At 57.1% G+C, this 19432-nt stretch overlaps 1 protein-coding gene and 1 long non-coding RNA gene across 3 annotated transcripts in view; one reads left to right on the plus strand and one right to left on the minus strand.

Moving 5' to 3' along the window:
• LOC142604124 (uncharacterized) lies at positions 1-8916 on the plus strand. The gene is made up of 3 exons (XR_012838033.1): positions 1-228; positions 3449-3676; positions 6252-8916. It is a non-coding gene; the product is annotated as an uncharacterized LOC142604124 (long non-coding RNA).
• Positions 8883-19432, minus strand: part of RBPJL (recombination signal binding protein for immunoglobulin kappa J region like) — a 20707-nt gene continuing 10157 nt past the window's right edge. The window contains exons 3-12 of one of the 2 annotated variants that reach the window (XM_075768634.1): positions 15212-15337; positions 13484-13554; positions 13104-13219; positions 12042-12216; positions 11531-11668; positions 10856-10965; positions 10622-10762; positions 10115-10270; positions 9798-9901; positions 8883-9382 (exon numbers count right to left, since the gene is read on the minus strand). In XM_075768634.1, coding sequence (XP_075624749.1) covers positions 9109-9382; positions 9798-9901; positions 10115-10270; positions 10622-10762; positions 10856-10965; positions 11531-11668; positions 12042-12216; positions 13104-13219; positions 13484-13554; positions 15212-15337 — 1411 coding nt within the window. In that variant the 3' untranslated portion in view covers positions 8883-9108. Of the gene's footprint in view, positions 9383-9797; positions 9902-10114; positions 10271-10621; positions 10763-10855; positions 10966-11530; positions 11669-12041; positions 12217-13103; positions 13347-13483; positions 13555-15211; positions 15338-19432 lie in introns of those variants that run through there. The other variant, XM_075768635.1, reaches the window with a different exon arrangement.

Genomic DNA, 19432 nt, shown 5'->3' on the forward strand with positions numbered 1-19432 from the left:
TATTTTTTTCCTTTTTTTTCTATTTTTTTCTATATTCTTTTTCTTTTTTTCTGTTTTGTTTTGGTTTTTGTTTTTTCAGTGCATTGCAAGAGCTTCAGTGCAGCTAAAGGTGCTGAGCTCTTGGCAGGAACATGGAGGAGCGACTGAAACAGCTTCTCACCTGGAGGTGCCACCAGCTCCGGAATCCTCAGCCGTGAGCGAGCGCTTCCCGGGTGCTCCCCAGCCCAGGTCTGTGCTCCTTACGGGAAGGATTCAGAGAAAGTGTTATCGAAGCATTGGCTACGTCACTTTTTTGTCCCAGCTATTGCAGCCAAAGCTCGTGGGCAGCTTTATAGAAGTGACCTGGGGTCTGAAAGCCATCGTTTCCCTGCAAAAGGTATTAAAAGAGCCTTGGGGGGGGATTTACTGCAGAGGGGGAGCAGCACATGCCCGGACACTGCAGCAGACCGAGGACGGTCACCCATAGCTGCTGGTTACCTGGGCAGGGTGGGGGGTGCAGCGTGAGCCCAGGGGGAAGGGGGACCCCCAGAGTGGCTGTGTGGCAGGAGGTGCCCAGGCTGAGGTGCTGAGGGCCGGCGAGGTGCTGAGCTAGCTTTCCCTGTGGGGCTGTGGGCTGCGTGTTTCAGGAGCTCCAGGCTGCATCCCGGGAGCTCACCCCGTGCCCGAGTCACCCCTGAGCCACGGTGGGTGAGCAGGGCTGGGAAAGGCTGTGCCTCCCGGACAGCACCCACCTCACCCCCCCGGTGTAAGGATCTGCTTGGTCCCTGTGTGATCAGGTTGTGCCGTGGCTCACGCTGCAGCCTGCGCAGGGAGAACCCCCCAGCACCCCCTCCCCGCCCGGTGCCACGGGGATGGGCCATTCTCCCCCCCCTTTTCCCAGCAGAACAGATGGAGATGCAGATCTCCTGTCCCCACATGGAAACCAGAAGGGGCAGGGATTTCTCCTCCCATCCTAAAATATTGGTGGTTTGGGAAAAGTGTGGGTGGGAAAAGCTGTAACAATACATTCGTCCTGGGAACAGATTAAACTTAATAATGCAGCGTTACTGCAGTGAAGGTGTGTCCGGTTGAAGCAGTGAGATGAGGAAGAGCTCAGTGGTGGGGAACGGAGCCTGGGGGAGCAGCTCCTGCGTGTCTGGTGTGACCCCACAGCACTGGGAGCTCACTTGAGAAAACCCACCCGTGGCTGTGCCGAGCGTGGGGTGGCCAGGGCTGCCCCGCTCCAAGAGGGGCTTGGGGGTGCCGGCCAGCCTGCCTCAGGGAGGAACCCACCACCTGGGTTCTGCAGTGGGTGCTGGCAGCCCCAGCAGCTCCCCCAGGCCCACCCTGTGCTTGGTGGGACCCCCTGCTCGTCCTGCCGTGCCATCGGTGCGCTGCAATGAGCCGCTGCATTCGCAACTCCAGGAGCCGCGTCCCCAGAGCCACTGCCAAGTCCCGACCTGCGAGGGCTGTGCCGAGCGTCGCGGAGGGTGTGGTGGAGCCAGCCTGGCTCCCAGCAGCAACCCCAGCCTTGGGCGAGAGGCGGTGGCGGCTCGGTGCGGAGCCCAGACTCCTGGGATCTCTGGGGCAGGGATGCCGGCTCGGCTCAGCCTCCCCGGTGCGTGCTTTGCTGTGGGAGAGAAGCCGAGTGGGGCCATCCTGAGCCTTGTGGGTGCATCTCCGTTGGGCTGCAGGGGTGGGAAGCTCCCCTAGGACTGGTGGTCCCTCATCCTGGGTGCTCACCTGCATGGCCAAGACAGCCAGGTGCGTGGGGTGCTGAGCAACTGCCAGCAGCCGGTCCCTGTGTGTCTGTCCCAGGCGGTGCTTGTGCAGGATCTGGCCACCAAGGCTACTGAGGCTCTTGGACTCCTTGCAGGTTTGTTTTGCAAGTCCGCTCTTGGCAAAGGTGATCCAAAACCCTTGTCCTCCCGTTGAGCCTTTTCTGGGGCCACCAGGGAGACGATGGCCAGGGCCCCTTCGTGCACGTGTCCTTGCAGCGGGCTGGGGAAGAAGCACGGCCTGAAAGCAGAGCCAGAGCTTGGGGCTGCCTAATTTTGACAGCAACCTGCCAGGACCAGCATTTGGGGCAGGCTGGCATGCTATCCCCTGCCACTGCCCCAGTGGAGAGCCGTACCACCAACGACCAGTTCATTGTTGGAAACCAGTTTGCTGCAGCCACAAGTCCATCGCTGCTCTGCATCCCAAGGGCAGGAGCATTTCCACATGGAGCAAGGTGAGGACTGGGGTGTCCCCAGACCTCCGTGGGGTTTGGCACGGGCGGGAACGGACACGAGTGTGGATGTCCCCATGGCTCTGGCCAGCCAGGCTGGTGCGAGGGCCCGGGGTGCCGGGGTTGCTCCAGTGCCAAAAGGGTCCACAGCGTCACCCTGCCGGCCCTGGGCAGGGGGGAGGCTTGGAGCGTTTTGCCCAGTATTGACGTTGTGGAGGGAAAAGACCCAGTTTTTAATCACAGGCTGGTTACTTCGGGGAAGCAGGGTGATGCAGGAGGTGGGAGGTGGGCCGGCTGCCCCAGGCATGCGGGAAGGAACAATGGGGCCACTGTGCAGCCAAACGCCCCGGCTCCTGTAGGAAAGGTCCAGCAAGGGGTTTTCAGCACGTTTCTATTCCCTGGCTCGGATATAATTACACGGGGGAACAAAGAGCCCTTCAAATCTGCCCACTCCCCCCAGCACAGCTCCGGGGGGCTGTGTGCACGCACGCGTGTCAGCTCTCGGTGGGGTGCAAGGGGACGGTGACCATGCACACCCACAAAGGCAGCCTGACAGGGCCGGTGACACCGGGCAGTGGTGGGGGGGACAAACCCTGAGTGCCACAGCTGGGGTGGGGGGCTCCTCTCCTGGAGCCATGCTCCTGGTTGTGCACCCCAGGGCAGAAAGCAAAGAGCTAATCTTGCCCTGCCTCTCAGCACTGATCCTGCTCTTGTTAATTTAGCCATACGCTGGAGCGGGTTTAATAAAGTGCCTTTTCTTCTGCCCCTGTGGCGCCTCATCCTGCGCGTGGGAGACCCCATGAGGTCCCTTGCTGGGTGCTGGTCTGGGGCTCGGGGGGGGGGCAGGCAGCAGCGGGGGGCTGCTCCTTTTGCTCCCGTTCAGGCAGACAGCTCCTGGCAGCCCCTCCGTGCGGGGTGCGGACAGCCAGCCCCCCCCGGGAGTGGTGTGCTAGGGGCCTTGCATCAGCCCTGCGTGGGTCTGGCAGGCGAGGCCCACGCTGAGCGGAGTGGGTGTGCGAAGGGCTACAGCCCCTCTGCTGCTCCCCGGCCCCGGGTCGCCTGGCCCTGGCAGCGCTGAGGCAGCAGGGTCTGTTTGGGGCAGCCCTCGCTCCCAGCCCCGCTCCTCGGGGAGGTTCCCAGGGCCAGGCTCCCTCTCTGGGAACGGGTTTGTGCTGGATGGAGCTGTGCTCGCACATCAAAGCTGTAGCAATTCACTCCTCCTGTCTTTTTTTTTTCCAGCCCGTGTCTGCTGCTCAGCCCACACCCCAAAATCCCGGTGCTGCCCAGGGCTGGGTCCACGTTCTGGTTGCAGGGAGCAAGGACACGTCACCGCAGGGCTGAAACCCTCCAGCTGCTGTTTCTCCCCCCAGCCGCTGCTCCTGGCAGAGCCCAGTGCCCATCCTGACGTCCCGCTCCCTTCGCAGAGACCTGCTGGAGCGGGCTCTCCCGGCCAGCCCTGACACAGAGGTGAGGGGCACCGAGAAGGAAGTTTGGGGCTTCATCCCCGAGCTGTTCCAGCGCGACCCAGCCGTGGCAGGAGCCCAGATTTAACAGGGCAGGGGGCATGGGGGTGCTTGCAGCCAGCACAACTCTGCGGCTGAGGTGCTGGCACTCTGCGTGAGCAGCACCGCCTGCTCCCCGGGGTGCTCCGAGTAAAGCCACGGCCCAGCCTGACAGCCCTGGGGCTGGGGACGAGCACCCAGGGGTGCTGCTCGGCTCCTCTGCCAGCGACTCCATGGACACAGAGTCCTCACTGGGCTGACGGGGTGGGAGCTACACCCAGTCGGTTCTTTCTCAGCGCCACTCCTAACAATTGTAACTGCCTGGTTTGCATGCCTAATTACAGCAATGGTGCATGGAAATCAGGCCTGTGTTTTTCAAGCCCAGTTGTTTATTTAAGCTATTTAAAAATCTGCTTTCCTTCCCCAGTGAACCCTGAGAAAACTATCTGTGTGTTTCTTTTGAAAACAGATTGCCAGCTCCCTCCATCCTGACCCCGTTAGCTGGGCTCCCCGGACCCCCGGGCAGCGCTGCAGCATGGGGCCAGCCATGGGGAGCTGTGTCCAGTGCTGACCCTGCACCCCTAACCCGGCCACCAAACCCCAACTGCAGCCCCAGGGGCAGTGGTCCAGCCCTGCATCCCGGCATCCTGGCAGGATGGGGCTCAGTCCTTCCCAGGGCCACAGGGAGACCGGAGCTTGCCAGGAGTGAGCTTGTTTTCAACTTATTTTTCTTGCTTTAAGGAAAACGATCAAACAAAGCAATCAGAAAACTGATTTTCCACAGGCTTTTTGGCTGCATGGGCACAGCTGAGCACCCGGAGCTGTGGGCACAAGAGTGTGGCAGTCTGTCCCCGAACAGCCCGTTTTGGGACAGGAGCTATTAATACTCACTCCTAGTGTCACAGGTGACGCAGGCACTTGCGGGTGTCTCTGGCTTGCTCTGTCCTTCGTGCTATTTGAGGTTTTTTTTAGAGTCTGGCTAGCTGGGCCACACGCCTGGGCAGTTCCCAGTGCTCCTGGAGTCTCTTGAGCAGGTAATTGTAATTCCTCAGTGACCCAACTCAGCTTATTTTGGCGCCGGAATAGTTTTACATCCTGCCGCCCAGCTGGGTTATTTATAGCTCTGTCAGAAAAAGGATAAAGTCAGCACAGGTTTCCTGGGCACTGCCCAAACCTACGGCCCCGTACCATGGGCTAGGGCCAGGGGTGCCCTTGGAGGGATGCTCGGGATAATGGGACCCCGCTGGGGTCTGCAGGTAGGGCTGGGACCAGGTGGGGAGGGGGATATTTTGGCTTGTGATGCAGTAACCGGCCCCTTGGTTCACTCTTGTTGGCTGAGCCCCGTTTGTGCACTGCACCAGCCCTGGGCATCAGGCCCAGGGGAGCCAAGTTTCCAAGAAAGGAGTTTTTTCTCTGCACCTTTCCCCTGGCTGGTGGGCAGAGCAGCATCCCTGCTTTCCCCGCTCCTGTGGGCCGGCGATACAGACATTTACACCAAGCAGTGTGGGCTGTGGGCCCGCTGGACCACCCAGAGGCTCTGCCCAGAGGTGCGGGGCAGGGACAGCCCCAGGTGAAGGGCTTAGCACTGGGGGGGACAGGCTGCTCCGGCGGGGTGTCCCCGCTTGCCCCATGCCTCCGGCACTGGTTGCAGCAGCTCATCCTGACACGGGCTCCCTGGTGATGCTCGCCTGCCACCCCGTGCTCCTCCGCAGGGGATGGGCAGGGACCTGGGACCGCTGCCACCACCCTGACCACCCTTGGGCGGTGACAAAGCCACAGCGCAGCAAAGGGACCTGCCCTGGGCTGCCCTCGCCAAGACAAACACCTCGCTGGATCACACGCACCAGGGAAGCGCATCCGGGCTTGGCAGGGAGCCCCTGGTGCCGAGCCGCCCTGGCACGGGACAGCCCGGTTCCTTACAGCCCCCTGACCATCTCCCCACCTCTGCCCACTGCTCATGCTCAGAGGGGTGCAGAAATCCCCTTCAACTGGAGTCTTTCTGGACTTCCTGCGGTGTGGTTGCAAATTGCCCTACAAGCAAGCTGTTTTGGTGCCAAGAACGGTGTTGGCAGGCTGGATTTGGGTTGGGTGAGCAGGAAAGGGACATTCCCTGCAACTTCTGTGTGCCACAGCTGCCCCCCACTCCCCTAAACCCACTCAACTCAAAACCCACTCACTCATCAGGATACCTGCTCTATGGCTCGGGGCAAAATACAATGGCTGTTTAAAAAAGAAAAACCCAGCCAAAATGAAAAATGTCCCCCAGGGATGGCCAGAGATGCCCAGGTGATCCCCAGGCTGACCCCAGGCTCTGGGCTGTGTGGGTGCAGGCAGTGTGATGAGTGTGGCAGTGCTCAGCAGGCAGGGTGCTGGTGGCCGGGCTCACTAGATGGCAGCAACTCTTCTCCTGAACAGCCAGGACGGTGCCGCACAGCCCAGGCAGAAAGGGAGACAGAGCAAGACCAGACTTCGTGTTCCTCTGGAATAGTGTTTTATAGATGGCAACCCAGGATTTTATTTTCTTCTTGGTGTTTTTGAAGGTACGCTTACCTCCGGGACCCGAAATGGCTCCTTGGTGCGGTGGGGCTCCGGGCAGCCCCCGCTGGACCCTGACCCCGTGGGAGCAGGGGGTCCCCGTTGCCTTTGAGCTTTGCCATCACCCGAGGATGCTCACACAATGCCATGGCCACACACAGTGTAAGTTATCCTAAGCATCCCTAAAGCATTTGATGCTTTTCTTAAATCCCCAGCTCTTGGAGTGGTGTGAAGGTTTTTTCATGTTTCCTTTTATGCTCATCTTTCTGGCTGCCTTGGGGACAGGGAAAAGCTCCACGTACAATTCAGGAGCACAGAAAAGAGCTGCCCGGCGGGCTCTGACGCGCAGCCCGGCTCTGAGCAGGCAGCCCAGCTCGCCGGAGCCGGCGGGACAGTCCGTGCGTGTTTCCCCAACACGTGCTGGGTTATTGTAGGATCTGGCAGAGACAGGCGCTGCCGACTCTTGAGTGAGTGAGAACATACAACTGGATGGCTGGCGCCTGTCTGAGACATTTGTGTTAATCAGTGATTATGCAAATAAACAGCTCTGCCGATGCTACCAGCTCCTCCGCCACGACATGGAGCATATGTTCCCCGTGGCAGGGAAGTGCCTCCTCCAGGAGCTGCAAAGCTCCTCGTTTCCATTTGCAGGACCTGCTGTGACAAGCAGATTAAATGCAGCCCGTGGCTGGTCGGGGGAAGGCAGGAGCCCCTCAAGGCCCCCCCCAGCCCGCCCGCCGCCGCCTCTCCCCTTTCCCCATGTGGCTTGAATTACTGCGGCCGTTTGCTTAATCCATCAGGCTTCAAGAATGAGCCGCTTGGTGCTTCCTTGGCCTCTCCAGCAAAGCGCTGCGTCGTAAACATAACAAGGCAGGTTTGTTCCAAGCCCTTGAAGTCAACAAGCAACGCTCCTTCTGCCCTTCGAGACCGGGCTGCTGCTAAATATAGCCAAGGGCGCTTTCCATTCATAAAATGTGAATTATGCCCTGGCCTCTGAGGGAGGGGAGAGGGTTGAGGAGTCCACAGGCTCCAGACATTCCTGCGTGGGATGCAGGCAGAAACTGAAAGGCTTGACCCCATCCTTTCGCTGCCCTCCAGCTCTTCCCTGAGGAGATGGGGCAAGGGGAGGAATGCTTTTGGGGAGATGAGGGATCCTCCGCTCAGGTTGGTTAAGGGATTTTATTGCATCTCATCCTCAGTTACGTTAGGGCTGGGGAGGTGAGCGGAGGGGCTGGGCAGCGTGGGCCGGTGGGGCAGCCCAAGCATCTGTCGCTCAGGGGAAGCCCCCGCTGCCCCCGGCACCTGTATATGATGCTCGAGCATTTGCCAGGAATGGGAGCAGCAGGGTCTCATACCAACTGCTCCCAACACGTAATGAGTGCACCAGCACCTGCCTCCTGCTCGGGGGTCCTGCTCCCTTTTGAAACCCCCTGCGGATCTTCACGAGGTTACCCTTCCTCTGCCCTCCAGCCCTCGGCTGTTGGCACGAGCTGTAATGTTCTCCATGAGTCTTTCCTCTGGCAGCTGCAGCTCTGGATGCACACAGATGTGTCTGCCAACAGCTTTTCACCCTCCGTGAAGTTCCTGTTTTGGGGAAGAAGGAAGCCCATCTCCTGATGGAGTTTAGGGAGGTGCTGCTCTCTGGGAAGCCCCAGATTAGGACCCAGGTGACCCAAGCTCTTGTGCTCCCATGGGAGCTGGGGCCATGCACGAGCTGCAGGCCAAGACACCGAGCATCGCTGTGCGTCCACATGCTGGGTGGAGTGACGCCATCGGTCCCTTGCAGCCCCGAATTCAGCATCCGGAGCCGCAGCGTGGCAGGGAACGCACACAGCGAGGCTGAGGACGCGCTGCGTGCCGGGGCTGTGGGTCTGTGCAGTGCCAGTGTCCGAACCGCGCTGGATCGCACGAAGCAGGCAGGTAAGCCGGGCGATGAGCCAGGGATGCCGGGTGCCCTGCCGTCCTGGGGTGCTGCGGGTCGTGGGACACCATGCCTCCCCTGCCACCGAGCTCAGTGTGGGTTAAACACCTCCGTGGGTTTGGCACTTGGGTTGTTTCAAAACCCAGCTCAGGCCTGCCAAACCAGTGGGTTTCCAGGTACACCATGGGCCTTTTGATGCCACGGAGATCTGAAGACTAAATAAAGCTGTAAGAGCCGCTCTGCGTAACACTCGGGTCTGGCTCCAAGAAACCTGGCTTCTTTTTACGGCATCTTTAGATCAGCAGTTTCCTGCTGATGCCAGCACTGCAATTTCTGTGTGTGTGGAAGTGTGTAAAACGGCAGAGCCACACCAGCTAGGAAGGGGCTGGGTTTCACACTGCAGTTTTTTTCCTCTCTTTTTCCCCTTTTCCTTTTGAAATAACCCCATTTGGGCCTCCAATAAAAAACCAAAACATCTGGTGCCGGGTACTTGGCTTCTGGAATCAGCCCCTCATTACCGAAAAGCACAGAAGCGATGCAGGGATTTCTGGTATAGATCAATAACACTGAAGGTTGCATTCATGCATCATCCCTGTCTCTCCTGGCCTTTGAATATATGGACTGAGGACATCAAGGGAGCTGTGATGCTCTGTGCCAGCACCGGAGGTAAATCGTGAAGGTTAGTAAAGAAGCGATTGGATCAGTAGAGTCCTTCAAGCCTGATTTATTGACACTCTCACGTGAGACCTCAGCAGGGTGAGATGCTGCCAGGAAGAAGAGACAAGTCAGCAAATCACAGTAACGTGGTGGGCGTTTGATGTGTGGGGAGGACCCTGTGGCAGGGCCACCCCGAGCTCTGGATGGGGAACCCCGGCAGGGCTCAGGGCTGTTCCCCTTCCCCAAGGCCGGCAGCAAGGCCAAGCCTCTGCCTGTCCAGCTTGCTAGCTCTGCATGAAGAGGTGGAAGTTGGTCCTGGTGAACTCCTGATGGATGCTGTCAAGTAATTTGTCTGAGTCCTGGGGGACATCTGAGAGGACCTGCTGCCCTGGGATGAAGCTCTGCTCCGGGGTGTAGGTGAACGTGAATGAGCTGGAGTAGATGAGGCCATCATCCCTGATCAGCAAGAGCGGGACCGTGATGGGGTATCGCAGCCACCTCCAGTCACTGCCGAAGGCAGAGACATCTGGGATGACGCACATGAGGGACTTGGGGCTCCTGGGAACAGCGCAGGAGAGGAAAACATGCATTAACCCAGGAGGACCCTGCTGCACGAGTGTGCAGTGCTGGCATGTCTGCTCCAGCCTGGAGCCAAGGGTGAAGCCTGTGGCCGGTTTCCCCTCTGCTCCCTGGTATTTCATTCCTCTCTGCCAGGGCTGCTTGCTCATTTGCAGCGCCCTGAGGTCCCTGTGTCCCTACCCACTGCGATCCCCAGGCTGCATCCAGAGCCAGCAGGCACCAGCCAGACTCATCCCTGCCACTCCTTGCAATGTTCACACTTGGTCCCGCAGAACGGGCAGTGCCAGTGGCCCGTCCCCAAGGTTGGCAGCCGCATCCCTCCCAGAGCTGCCCAGCGCAGCCCAAAGCCAGCTACCATTCCCTGCCTGCTGCCGTGCCCCCTCGGCCACCTTACCTGTACATCGTCTCTGCTTCCACATCTCCGAACCAGACCTTGAGGTGTGCGTGGAAATACTCCCCCTGCACCTCCAGCATGGCCACGTCCCCGCCACCCGTGAGCTGTGATGGGCAGAGGGCATGGCAGACTCCTTCTCCCGCAGGATGCTCTGCCCGCGCATCCCGTCCCTGTTGCACCAGTCCAGACCCAGGCATTCCCACAGCATCCCAAAACTGCGAGATGCCAAGCGCAGGTACAAGGGCTCAGCAGCGGGAGCCATGATGGAGGCAGGTGATGGAGAGGCGGGGGTGGCCCGTGGCTGGCGCTGTGCCTACCTGCAGGGCAGCGATGAGTGGCACGGGGCTGACGGGCTCGCGGACGCAGGCCAGGCTCTCGCTGAAGGTGTACTCCACCGTCTCGGTGCCGATGATGGTCCAGCAGGAACCGTCATTCAGCAGCTCCCGGTTGGCTTCCTTTGGGCAGGGAGATGCCTGCGGAGAGTGTCACAGCTCCAAACACGCGTCAGGGGACCGGGGGCCAGGACGCCTGGCTTCTGCTCCAGGTATCTCAGTTCCAGCAAGTGACTCAGTGCCTCTGCTTCCCTCGCTGGGGAACAGGGATCACAATGCCTTTGCAAAGACCTCGGTGACAATGTTCCCACCAAAGCAGGCAAGCCAGAGGCAGATGGCTTTGCAGCAATTCTGACCTTAATTTGAACGCAACCTCCCTTTGCTGGAAGATCCCTCCCAGTGACATGTTGCCCAGCCAGCAGCAATGCAGACGAGCTTGGAGAAAGGATGGGGAACACCCCAGGGGTCCTCAGCCCCTGCGCACTGCTGTACCTGGAACTGGATCACTTTCTCTGTGGAGAGACACAGGTACATGCGGTCGCTGCCCTGGAACTGGAAGGCGCATTTGTGGAGCTGGGAGATGGGCTCATCCACGTCCAGCATGGCGTACTGCTTCGTCACCTTCCGGATGATCTGTGGGCAGCAGCAGCACCGCAGGGATGGCACCCTCAGAGCCAGGGAGAGGCCAGGTCCATGTGCCCAACATCCACAGGGATGGAAGCTTACCAGGGGAGGCAGGGTGATGCCGGTGGCCGTGCAGACCAGCTGGACCACGGAGCCATAGCGGATATACCCTTCCCGCAGAGGGAACTCGCTCCGGGTGCAGCGCTCGTCAGCTTGCCGGGAAGGAGAGAGGCAGAGTCACCGCCCTGAGCAGCCAGGGAGCAGGTTAACCTGGGCTGCCTTGCTATGCGCAGGTTTGGCCGTGCTCCCAGTACTTTCTTACTGCTTTCTCTGCTCCAGAGGTGCTCACTGCTTGGAGAGACCACTGCTCCCTGGGAGCCCAATGTGGGAGAGCGGGATTGGGATGCAGTACCTTGCAGGGACACTGCCGGAAGCAGTGTGGGCAGGGATGCTGCTGGGCTCTGGCCTCTTCCAGGCAAGTTAATTGCTTGGATTTGTGAACCTCTAGACCAATACAGCTCTTACTGCCCTGGTCACAGCTCGTGTGCCTCCAGGGCATGATGCAAACCCTCAAAGCCAGTGGGAAATGGCCATCGGCTCCAGAGACACACGAGGAACACGGAGCAGAGGTGAGACCTGAGTCAGGTTCCCATACCCTCAGGCTATTTCCCACCCCTTTCACCCCCCAAGAACTGGCTTTTCAGGAGGGGAGAGCCGGGGCTGGAGGCAGGCAGCCCTGGGCACAGCCAGTATCAGCAGCCCCGTGGGGCTCCTTACCCAGGTGGAGGGTGAAGGCAGCCCACTGCCTGGCGCTGGCGATGAAGGCTCCCCCCTCGACGGAGAGGTAGCGGGTGCTGACGGTCTGGGAGCGCAGGCGGTTGAACAGGGAGACTTTGGAGCCCGAGGAGATGCAGACTGCAGGGAGAGGTGGCTGGGTTAGGGCTTGCCAGGTCTGTGTGTGGCTTGAACTATGGCTTTGTCAAGGCAAGGGAGGACAAGTCCTGGTTACTCGTGTAACCAGCCTGGCCCCTGGCTGCCTTTCTCTGCACGTGAGTGCCAGCCCAGCTGGGCTCTTCAAAGGTGGGGAGCACACTGGCATCATGCATCGTGCTGGGTGAACCCTTCAGGGAAGAGACATCAATATGCCCAGATACATCCTCTTTTGGGGGTGTCCACGGGCTTTGTGTCCAGCCTGGACCACTCTGGAGCCAAGCTGTGAGGGCTCGGAGAGCATCCCACCCTGGGCTCACACCCGCTTTCCTCCCCGCAGAGCCATCCCCGTACGCACGGTCTGTGTTCTTCAGTGACTGCTTCTTCTGCGAGGGCTTGGAGATGACCTTGATCAGCTTGCTGTGGAAGGTGCCGATCTCCTGCCCGTTGCTGAAGAAGAGCTTCAGGACCAGGCGGAAATGCTTGCGCTTGTCCGCATCTGAGATGTACAGCGCCTTGGCACAGCTGAAACCCTGCCAAGGGCAGAGAGGGGCTGCTGGCAGCTCCAGCCCAGCCCCAACAGCCTTCCTCGCCCTCCTTACCCTCCTCACCACCCCACAAGGACATAATAGCGCCCTTTCAAAGAGCCCCGGGTTCATTTAAGGGGGAAACGACCGGAGATGTTATTACAGGTGGAATGAAGAGCTGTGGATCAGCAGAGGCTTTATTTACACTGGGGGCAGAGAATTCCTCATGGAAATGAATGTTCACGTGTGATTTATCCCACATAACATGAGAAATCGCCCTGGGTTTATGGTTTCCCTGTCGTCCTGGCCAATACGCCATGCCTTAGCAGCAATACGAGCATTGCAAACAAAAGCTCTTTTTGTAAGGTTTTTGGCCCGAATCAGACCCCGAGCTCTTTGGGGACCACAGATAATGCTTTTTTTTTTTTTTTTTTAATTTCTTTTTTTCCCCTATCAAAAGACACCAGATCTCTGCTGAAGCTCTTGAACTTTGGGATTGATCAGTGGGTTTTTTAGCTGTTTATCTGCAAATGAAAGACTGGGCTTTCATTCTGTGATAAGTGGCAGTGCTGCTCATCAGGAGAATGTACCGGGGCTGAGGGAGCTGTGCAATTTTTGGCAGCTCGCCTGTCATGGGGCTGTGGACCTGAAACGATGGTGCCAAAGACGGGGCTCTTTGCGAGGCAGGGGAGCTTGTCCAGCTGCTCGGGCTGCCACCCGTGCCACAACAGGGCGGCAGAGCAGGAGCAGGGAATGAAGGACCACGACATCCCGAGGAAGGAGATGATGTGACATCCCAGGGTGTGGGGTGACACCAGGGACAGCCCAGCCCACGCACGAACAGGGTCCCCATGGGGTGCCACCGCACGGCCCCGGCGAGCACCAGGCTTTACCTTCGCGTCCGGTTGCTCCTCAAAACTGAGCTTCTGGGTCTCCATCAGGCTGCTGCCCATGCTGTCCAGCCCCATGTACCCACACACCTGAAAACCCGCCTCTCCCAGGTCCCTGGCTGGAAGAGACAGGGAGAAGCACGCTCCAGCCCCCCGCGCAGGCACGGCGTGGGCTCGGCTCCTCCTGGCACAGTGGGTTGGCCCAGGCTTCATCTCTGCCTGGGTCTGGACTGCAGAGAGCTCAGCCTCGAGGGGGAAAGAGGAGTTTGGGGGGCAAATTAAAAATAAACTGGGTCACTCTCCCCTTTGTGGAGGTGGAGGGCAGCTCTCTGTGGCACGGGGAGGGAGGGAGGAGAGGTCCAGAGCTGCTGCCCAGCGCTTACCTTTTATTTGCTCCTGTTTTAACTTCCATCCCGGCCCGCTCAGGTAAACGCAAGGTGGGGGGCAGAAAAACCTGCGTAGACAAGAGGGCATTTTCTTACTGCACTTCAGCATCCAAGAAAGGTGCTCGGGGTTGATGGGATGGCTGCACTGAGAGCAGAGACCTTCACCCAGGGCTTGCCAGCGCCAGGAGCAACCCTGCACCCTGGGAGGTACGTGGTGCTCAGCGGGGGGCTGAGAACCCCCCGGCTGGGGGGCATGGGGAGGGCTGGCCGCAGGAATTGGGCTCTGCTGAAGCAGCTGCCTCATCCTCTCTGCCCTGCACCGGCTGCCTCCAGCCACAGCGTCCGGGTGGCTGCCACATCTACCGGTCCCACTGGTGGCCACGAGTCCATTGGCTGTGGGACGGCCCCGGGAGGGAGGATGGGGCGCCTTGGCCCCCTCCTGCCTGGAGCCAAGGGGGGGATCGGGCCCCCTGCCTCTGCCCGCCTGCCATGTGGGAGTTTCTGCAGGTCGGGAACAGAGTTTGCATTCACAGCCAGATTTGGAGCCCAATGCAAATAAATCTATAGCCAGGGTTTTGGAAACCTATTTTCCTGTGTTTTATTTGGGTTTCCACTGTCTTTGCACTTGTGTGAATGGTGCAAATTCATCCTCTATTGATACTGCGTAAAGCACCAGCAGAGAAAACACCGGTGCAGGGGGTTGGATATTCCAGAGCCCTAAAGTCCTGGGTATGGGTTTATTTAAACAAGGCATCTACAGCACGAGCCCCTAACTGCCACCATAAAGGAAAATGGCACCAGCACCTTTAAACTTTAAGCTGGGAGCTCTGTGCTGGTTTTCTCTCCCTCTCCAGACCTTGCATGGTGTCCGGAGCAGGGGGAGGAGGCTGTTCTGAAAGCTCAGCGATACGGAGGGCTTCCATCCTGGCTGGGAGACCCCATCCTGAAATAAAACCTTTACCCGTGGAGCAGCAGCCCTTGGCAGGAGGCTGGATGTGATGAGGACTTTGTAGGCACAGCCAGCCCAGCCAAGAGCTGTCTCCTGGGGTCGCTGGGGTCTGGGTGGGTTACGCCTTAGAGGTAGAGCTCGTCACCTCGTAACTACTTCACACTCAGTAATAACAGAGGATTATTTATATCACAAGGATTAATGGAGGATTAATTATATTACAGTGCCACAGTCTGACGTCACTGCCCAGGAGTAGCAATTTTGGAGATTCAAGCCAGAACCCCAAGGTGTTTTTGTAGTGCGGGAAAGATTTTTCAAAAATAGCAGCTTTTTGGAGACTGTGGGCTTTGATGGAAACGCCCCAGTCCCTGCTGTGGCTGTTCAGATTTTAAGGCAAGATTTCCAGAGCACTTAAAGCACTAACCTTTCCTCTTCTTCACCTTTGTAATTTCATTCTTTGGGGTAAGATTTTAATAGTATCTTTCCTTCTTTTACCTCATCTTTCTGATCTCCAGCACTTCACAGGAGGAACCTAACCACTAGGAATGTCTATCTGGGATGGATGCAGGTGGGGGTTAACATCCTTCCTGTGTTAGTCAGGTCATGAAGACTAAACAATGGGTTTGGATGCAAAGAGGTCATGAATGGATGCAGGGGGGATACGTTAAATCATTGGCTTCACCAGCTTAGATCAGAGAAATCTAGCAAGGCTGAAATTGAGCTTTAGGTAGCTGGGTTTGGAAGTGGCTATTGGAGAAGCTGGAGTGAGCTCCTACCTTTTTTCATTGCCATATGACTTCTGTGCGACTTTGGCGTGCAGTATCAGTACCGTCTGGTCTGCCGGCAGCTGCAGGTACCTCCGCACGCCGTCTCGAAGCAGGTTGGCTTGGTATGGATTGGATCTACGAAACAGAGGTCCCTCAGCACTGTCAGACCCGAACCGGGCTCCTCGCCTTGCCCTACCAGGCCTACGCCGAGCAGGGAGACGGGAGCTCCCTCCGTGTCCAGCCTGATGGGGTGGGGAAGGTGGAAAGGCTTTCCCATCGGAAAGCACTGGAACTCAAAGAGCATCTCAGCTGCTGCAACACCAGGGCTGGCATTGAAACATATTAAGTTTGGCTAACTGAATAACTGCTTCATCAGTTTTCAATCAAACGCACGCAGGGCACTATGTTTATAGCTCTGAATGCTTTTCTAAGACTTCCAGTCCCACACGATGGTAGCAGTGTTCAGATTATTAATTTGTTTTTCTGCCTGATGTGTTTGTTGCTGTATGGCTTTTTGGTGATTTGGGAAACGATGCTGCTGAGCTGTGAGCGCATGTTATGCAAGGAGGAGCTGCTCGTTGGCTTCTGCAAGGGCTGTTGGGTGAAAATAGCTGCATTCTTTTCCGAGACCTAAGAAGTGGGTGGTTTTGCTGATTCTTTCTGCTCTATTAACCAGAAGGAGTTCCCATGCACCCGGCATTTAACTCTGCTAACTTAGTAGGTTGGGCGTTAGCTGGCTAGAGAGAGATGAGGTGGGCCCAAGCCCGAGGTGCCATGCTCTGCCACCTGGGACATGTGTGCAAGAACCGGGGCATGAGAGGGGGGAGGGATATAGGGTGTCTGCTGGGGAGACCTCCTGTGGCACTGACTTGCTTTCAGAGGACGTGAAACCGCACATCTGAAGACCATCAGCTCCTGCCCTACTGAAAGCCCCTCAAGCCCCCAAGTACCTTCAGCTGGATAAGAGGAAACCAGACCAGAGGGAGTGTGTCCTCAGCACATCTGCCGATGTTGGGGACATGGCAGCTGGGCACATTCAATAAATTGCTCCTTCCAAGGGGACCCAGCCTGTCTGGTTATGAAAAGGTCTTGATTTAAATCTGAGCTCGCTTCTTCCGTGCGCTGAGCTTGCTTGCCTTGCTACAAAGGGGTGTTCGTACCTGCTGCTATTTGGACAACGGCTCGCTGTTTCTGTGTGCCCAGGGGATGTTTTTGGATGCACCTGGATGAGCATCAGACCCAAACCAGATCCAGCATCCTCAGGAGAGAGAATGCTGTATGGAAACTAGCTTCAGGCTCTGGCTCTTGACCCTCCCAAGGCTGCTGGGGGTCACTCGTGACCTCTCCACAACAGCAATGGCCTCTCATCGGAGACAGAGAGAAACAGCAGTGGCCAGAGAAGGCTGTGAAGCCCCAACCACAGCTGCAAACACATTGCTGAGTCACCAGGAGAAAGCGGCTGGGGACTGCGGGCAGCACTGGGGGATTGCTTGGAGGACAAGCGGTGAGGATGGGGGGGGCACCAGCCATGGCCACCAAGGGAAAAATCTTGCGAGAGGTATGCAGTGGAGCATCCCCACTAAAAAAGCAGTCTCTCTTCCTCTTAAATGGGCTAGAAATGGAGAATAATTGAGGGCATAAACGATCAGATGTGTGAAGAGAGGTAAGTCTGGTCCTGGCAAGCACCTCAAGGCAGGCTATGGTGAGGTCTCACTGGGTTCAGAGGCCAGAGCAAGGTCCCAGGGAGAGAAGGAGCAAGCAGTCATCCCAAGCAGCCTTTTAGAAGAGTTCACCTGCCAATTCTGTTCTTCCCAGTGCAACACGTGTATTTTAAAAAGGCTGTGCCCTTTAAAGATTCTAGGACCTATGTTACAATTCACTTTAAACGTATATCCCTTCACTTTCAGCTTTCCCACACTGTAGCTGGAGCCGATGCTCTCTTGTTTGTATGTGGAAGACAAAGACGTCTCCCATACAAGCAAATATTTACCCAGCGTCTCCTCTGAGTAGTCCCACAGAGACCTGATGCTTTGCACTCCACAGATTTTCCTGTCACCGCTCTGCTCAGTTATTAGATGGGCAATATAATCTCCTGCCCTCCTTGTTCTCAATTCTTTATGCTAGACGTGTTAGCTGGATCACCAGCAAGCATAAATCAACAGAGCTCTGCCAAAATCAGATTTACAGCCGGTGCCAGTGTCACCCACAGCATTAGCTGCCGCTCTGTGTCTGGGAAATGCGCGTTTTATGGCCACGACAAGCCCATTCCTGACTGCAGAGCACGGCTTGCAGAGCACGCGTTGCAACCGAGCTCCTCTCCGCGCGGCAGCCCCAGCGCTGCTGCCAGCACACGGCTCTGGGCTCAGCTCCGGCCGGCACTCACGGCAAGGCAGAAGGAGCTCCTTTGCCAGACAGACCCTTGGATCGCCATTAGTGGCTCCCGTGCTGCGGCTGGATCCAACCCTCCATCGCAGGGCTGGCTGGGAGATTCTCGCTCCAGCATGCTCAAGTTGAGCTTTATCAACCAGTTTCCCACCAGTGCCCGTTCCAAAGTGGGTTACTTGGTCTTGCTGGAAAGCTTCACTCCAGCCTTTCTATCTACTGAATGGTTTATAACTTTGCACAGCCAAAGAGATCCTCTAAGAAAGTTAATTAATCTTTTTCCATATAGGCAATATGCTGCTGTCTCACTCCTCTGCTGCCAAGCAATAGTGCGAGTTCATCTTTGACTTGCCTTTGCTATTTTTCCCTTCATCCAAAAGCACCATTTGGGAATCTCTCTGCAAAAGTATCTTTTTTTTTTTTTCTTTTTTTTTTTTCTTCATAGAACTACCAACTCAGGATAAACATGCAAGGGGCTGTCCATTGGCCTGACCTTGGCTATTCTTTCACATTAATACAACACAGTGAAAAATGAGTATTAAAACCTGCTGGCTCCGTTCAGTAGCATTTTGCCCTTAGTTTGTCAGAGACAACGGGCACCGAGCAGGGGAGAACCAGGCTTGGTGCGTGAATTTTTTTCTTATGAATCTCACCGTTCAGTATTCAGTGCAAAATAAGGAATGTAGCTTTGGGCCCTTGCTCGAGTCTCAGCTGCAAGAACACATGCTCCACCCCTGCCAGTGTCACTCACCAGCACCAGTGCGCTCACCAGCACCCATCTGTATAGCTCATGGTCTGCCTGGGAAGCGCCGATCCCTATGGAGCTGCTGGATGGAGCCTCTCCCATTAACCCATTGGTAGAGTAAGGAACAGCCTGGTACTGCGGCCAGGCAGCGGCAGGGAGTGTTCAGGAGCAAACTGCCAAAACCTGTGGATGAAGACGTGTGCTGACAGCGTGACCAGCAGCAACGCCTACTCCACGGAGCCTCCCGCGGCACCGGCTCGGGGCAGGGCCAGGCTTGTGCAGGTATCGCTGCTCCCTGCCATCCGTACGTAATACCAGAGGCACGTGGGTTACTGCCCGGAGCTTATTAAAGAGCCTTCTGGAATAATTATCCACATGCTGTGTACTGCTTAAAGTGGGAACGTGCATGCCAAGGGCAGGTAAACAGACCATAGTTTTTCAGGTTTGATGTCTAGCTGGAGGGATGACTATCTAGAAACTTGTTGGTTTTTTTTTCTTTGTCCGTCCTCTGCAGCCATCACCTTCCAAATTTTGGGGCTAAATTGTTTCAGTGACGCACTTCTGAACAGTGCTCACCATTCTGCCCACAGAGGCGACCACCCAGCATCCATCATCTGGTTTAAATTTACCTTCAGAGAGTCAAAGGGCTATTGCTAAAGCAGCTCAATATACCCACTCGGCTCTTTCTGGCACCTACAGCCTCCTCAGGGTTACAGGGAATTATTCACTCCTCCTGACATTTATTACATTAAATTATTAAAATGCTTTGATTGTAGTGCAGTGTTAGTTCAGTGTCATGTTAGCAGCACCGCACGGGCTGGGCTCTTAGAGCTCATGCTAAAAGCCGCCTTTTCAGAGCCTGAGGTCTCAGCTGGGACTCGACTGCTCTCGCACACAGTCAGGCATTATGTGGAAGCAGGGGGGGCGAACAAGGGGGGAGCCACAACCTTTCTCCTATGCCGATTTTTGTAAGCTTTTCCCTCTCCCTGCTCAGCCTGGCACTGCTTACCACTGAGGCTTTTCCCTTGCTTTAGGTCAGGATGTGCCCCAGGAGAGGGTGCGAGTGTGCTGTGAGGTGCATCTCTGGGGTGGCTCTGCCCTGG

The sequence above is a fragment of the Balearica regulorum genome, chromosome 16, assembly GCF_011004875.1.
Source record: "Balearica regulorum gibbericeps isolate bBalReg1 chromosome 16, bBalReg1.pri, whole genome shotgun sequence".
Taxonomy (NCBI): domain Eukaryota; kingdom Metazoa; phylum Chordata; class Aves; order Gruiformes; family Gruidae; genus Balearica; species Balearica regulorum.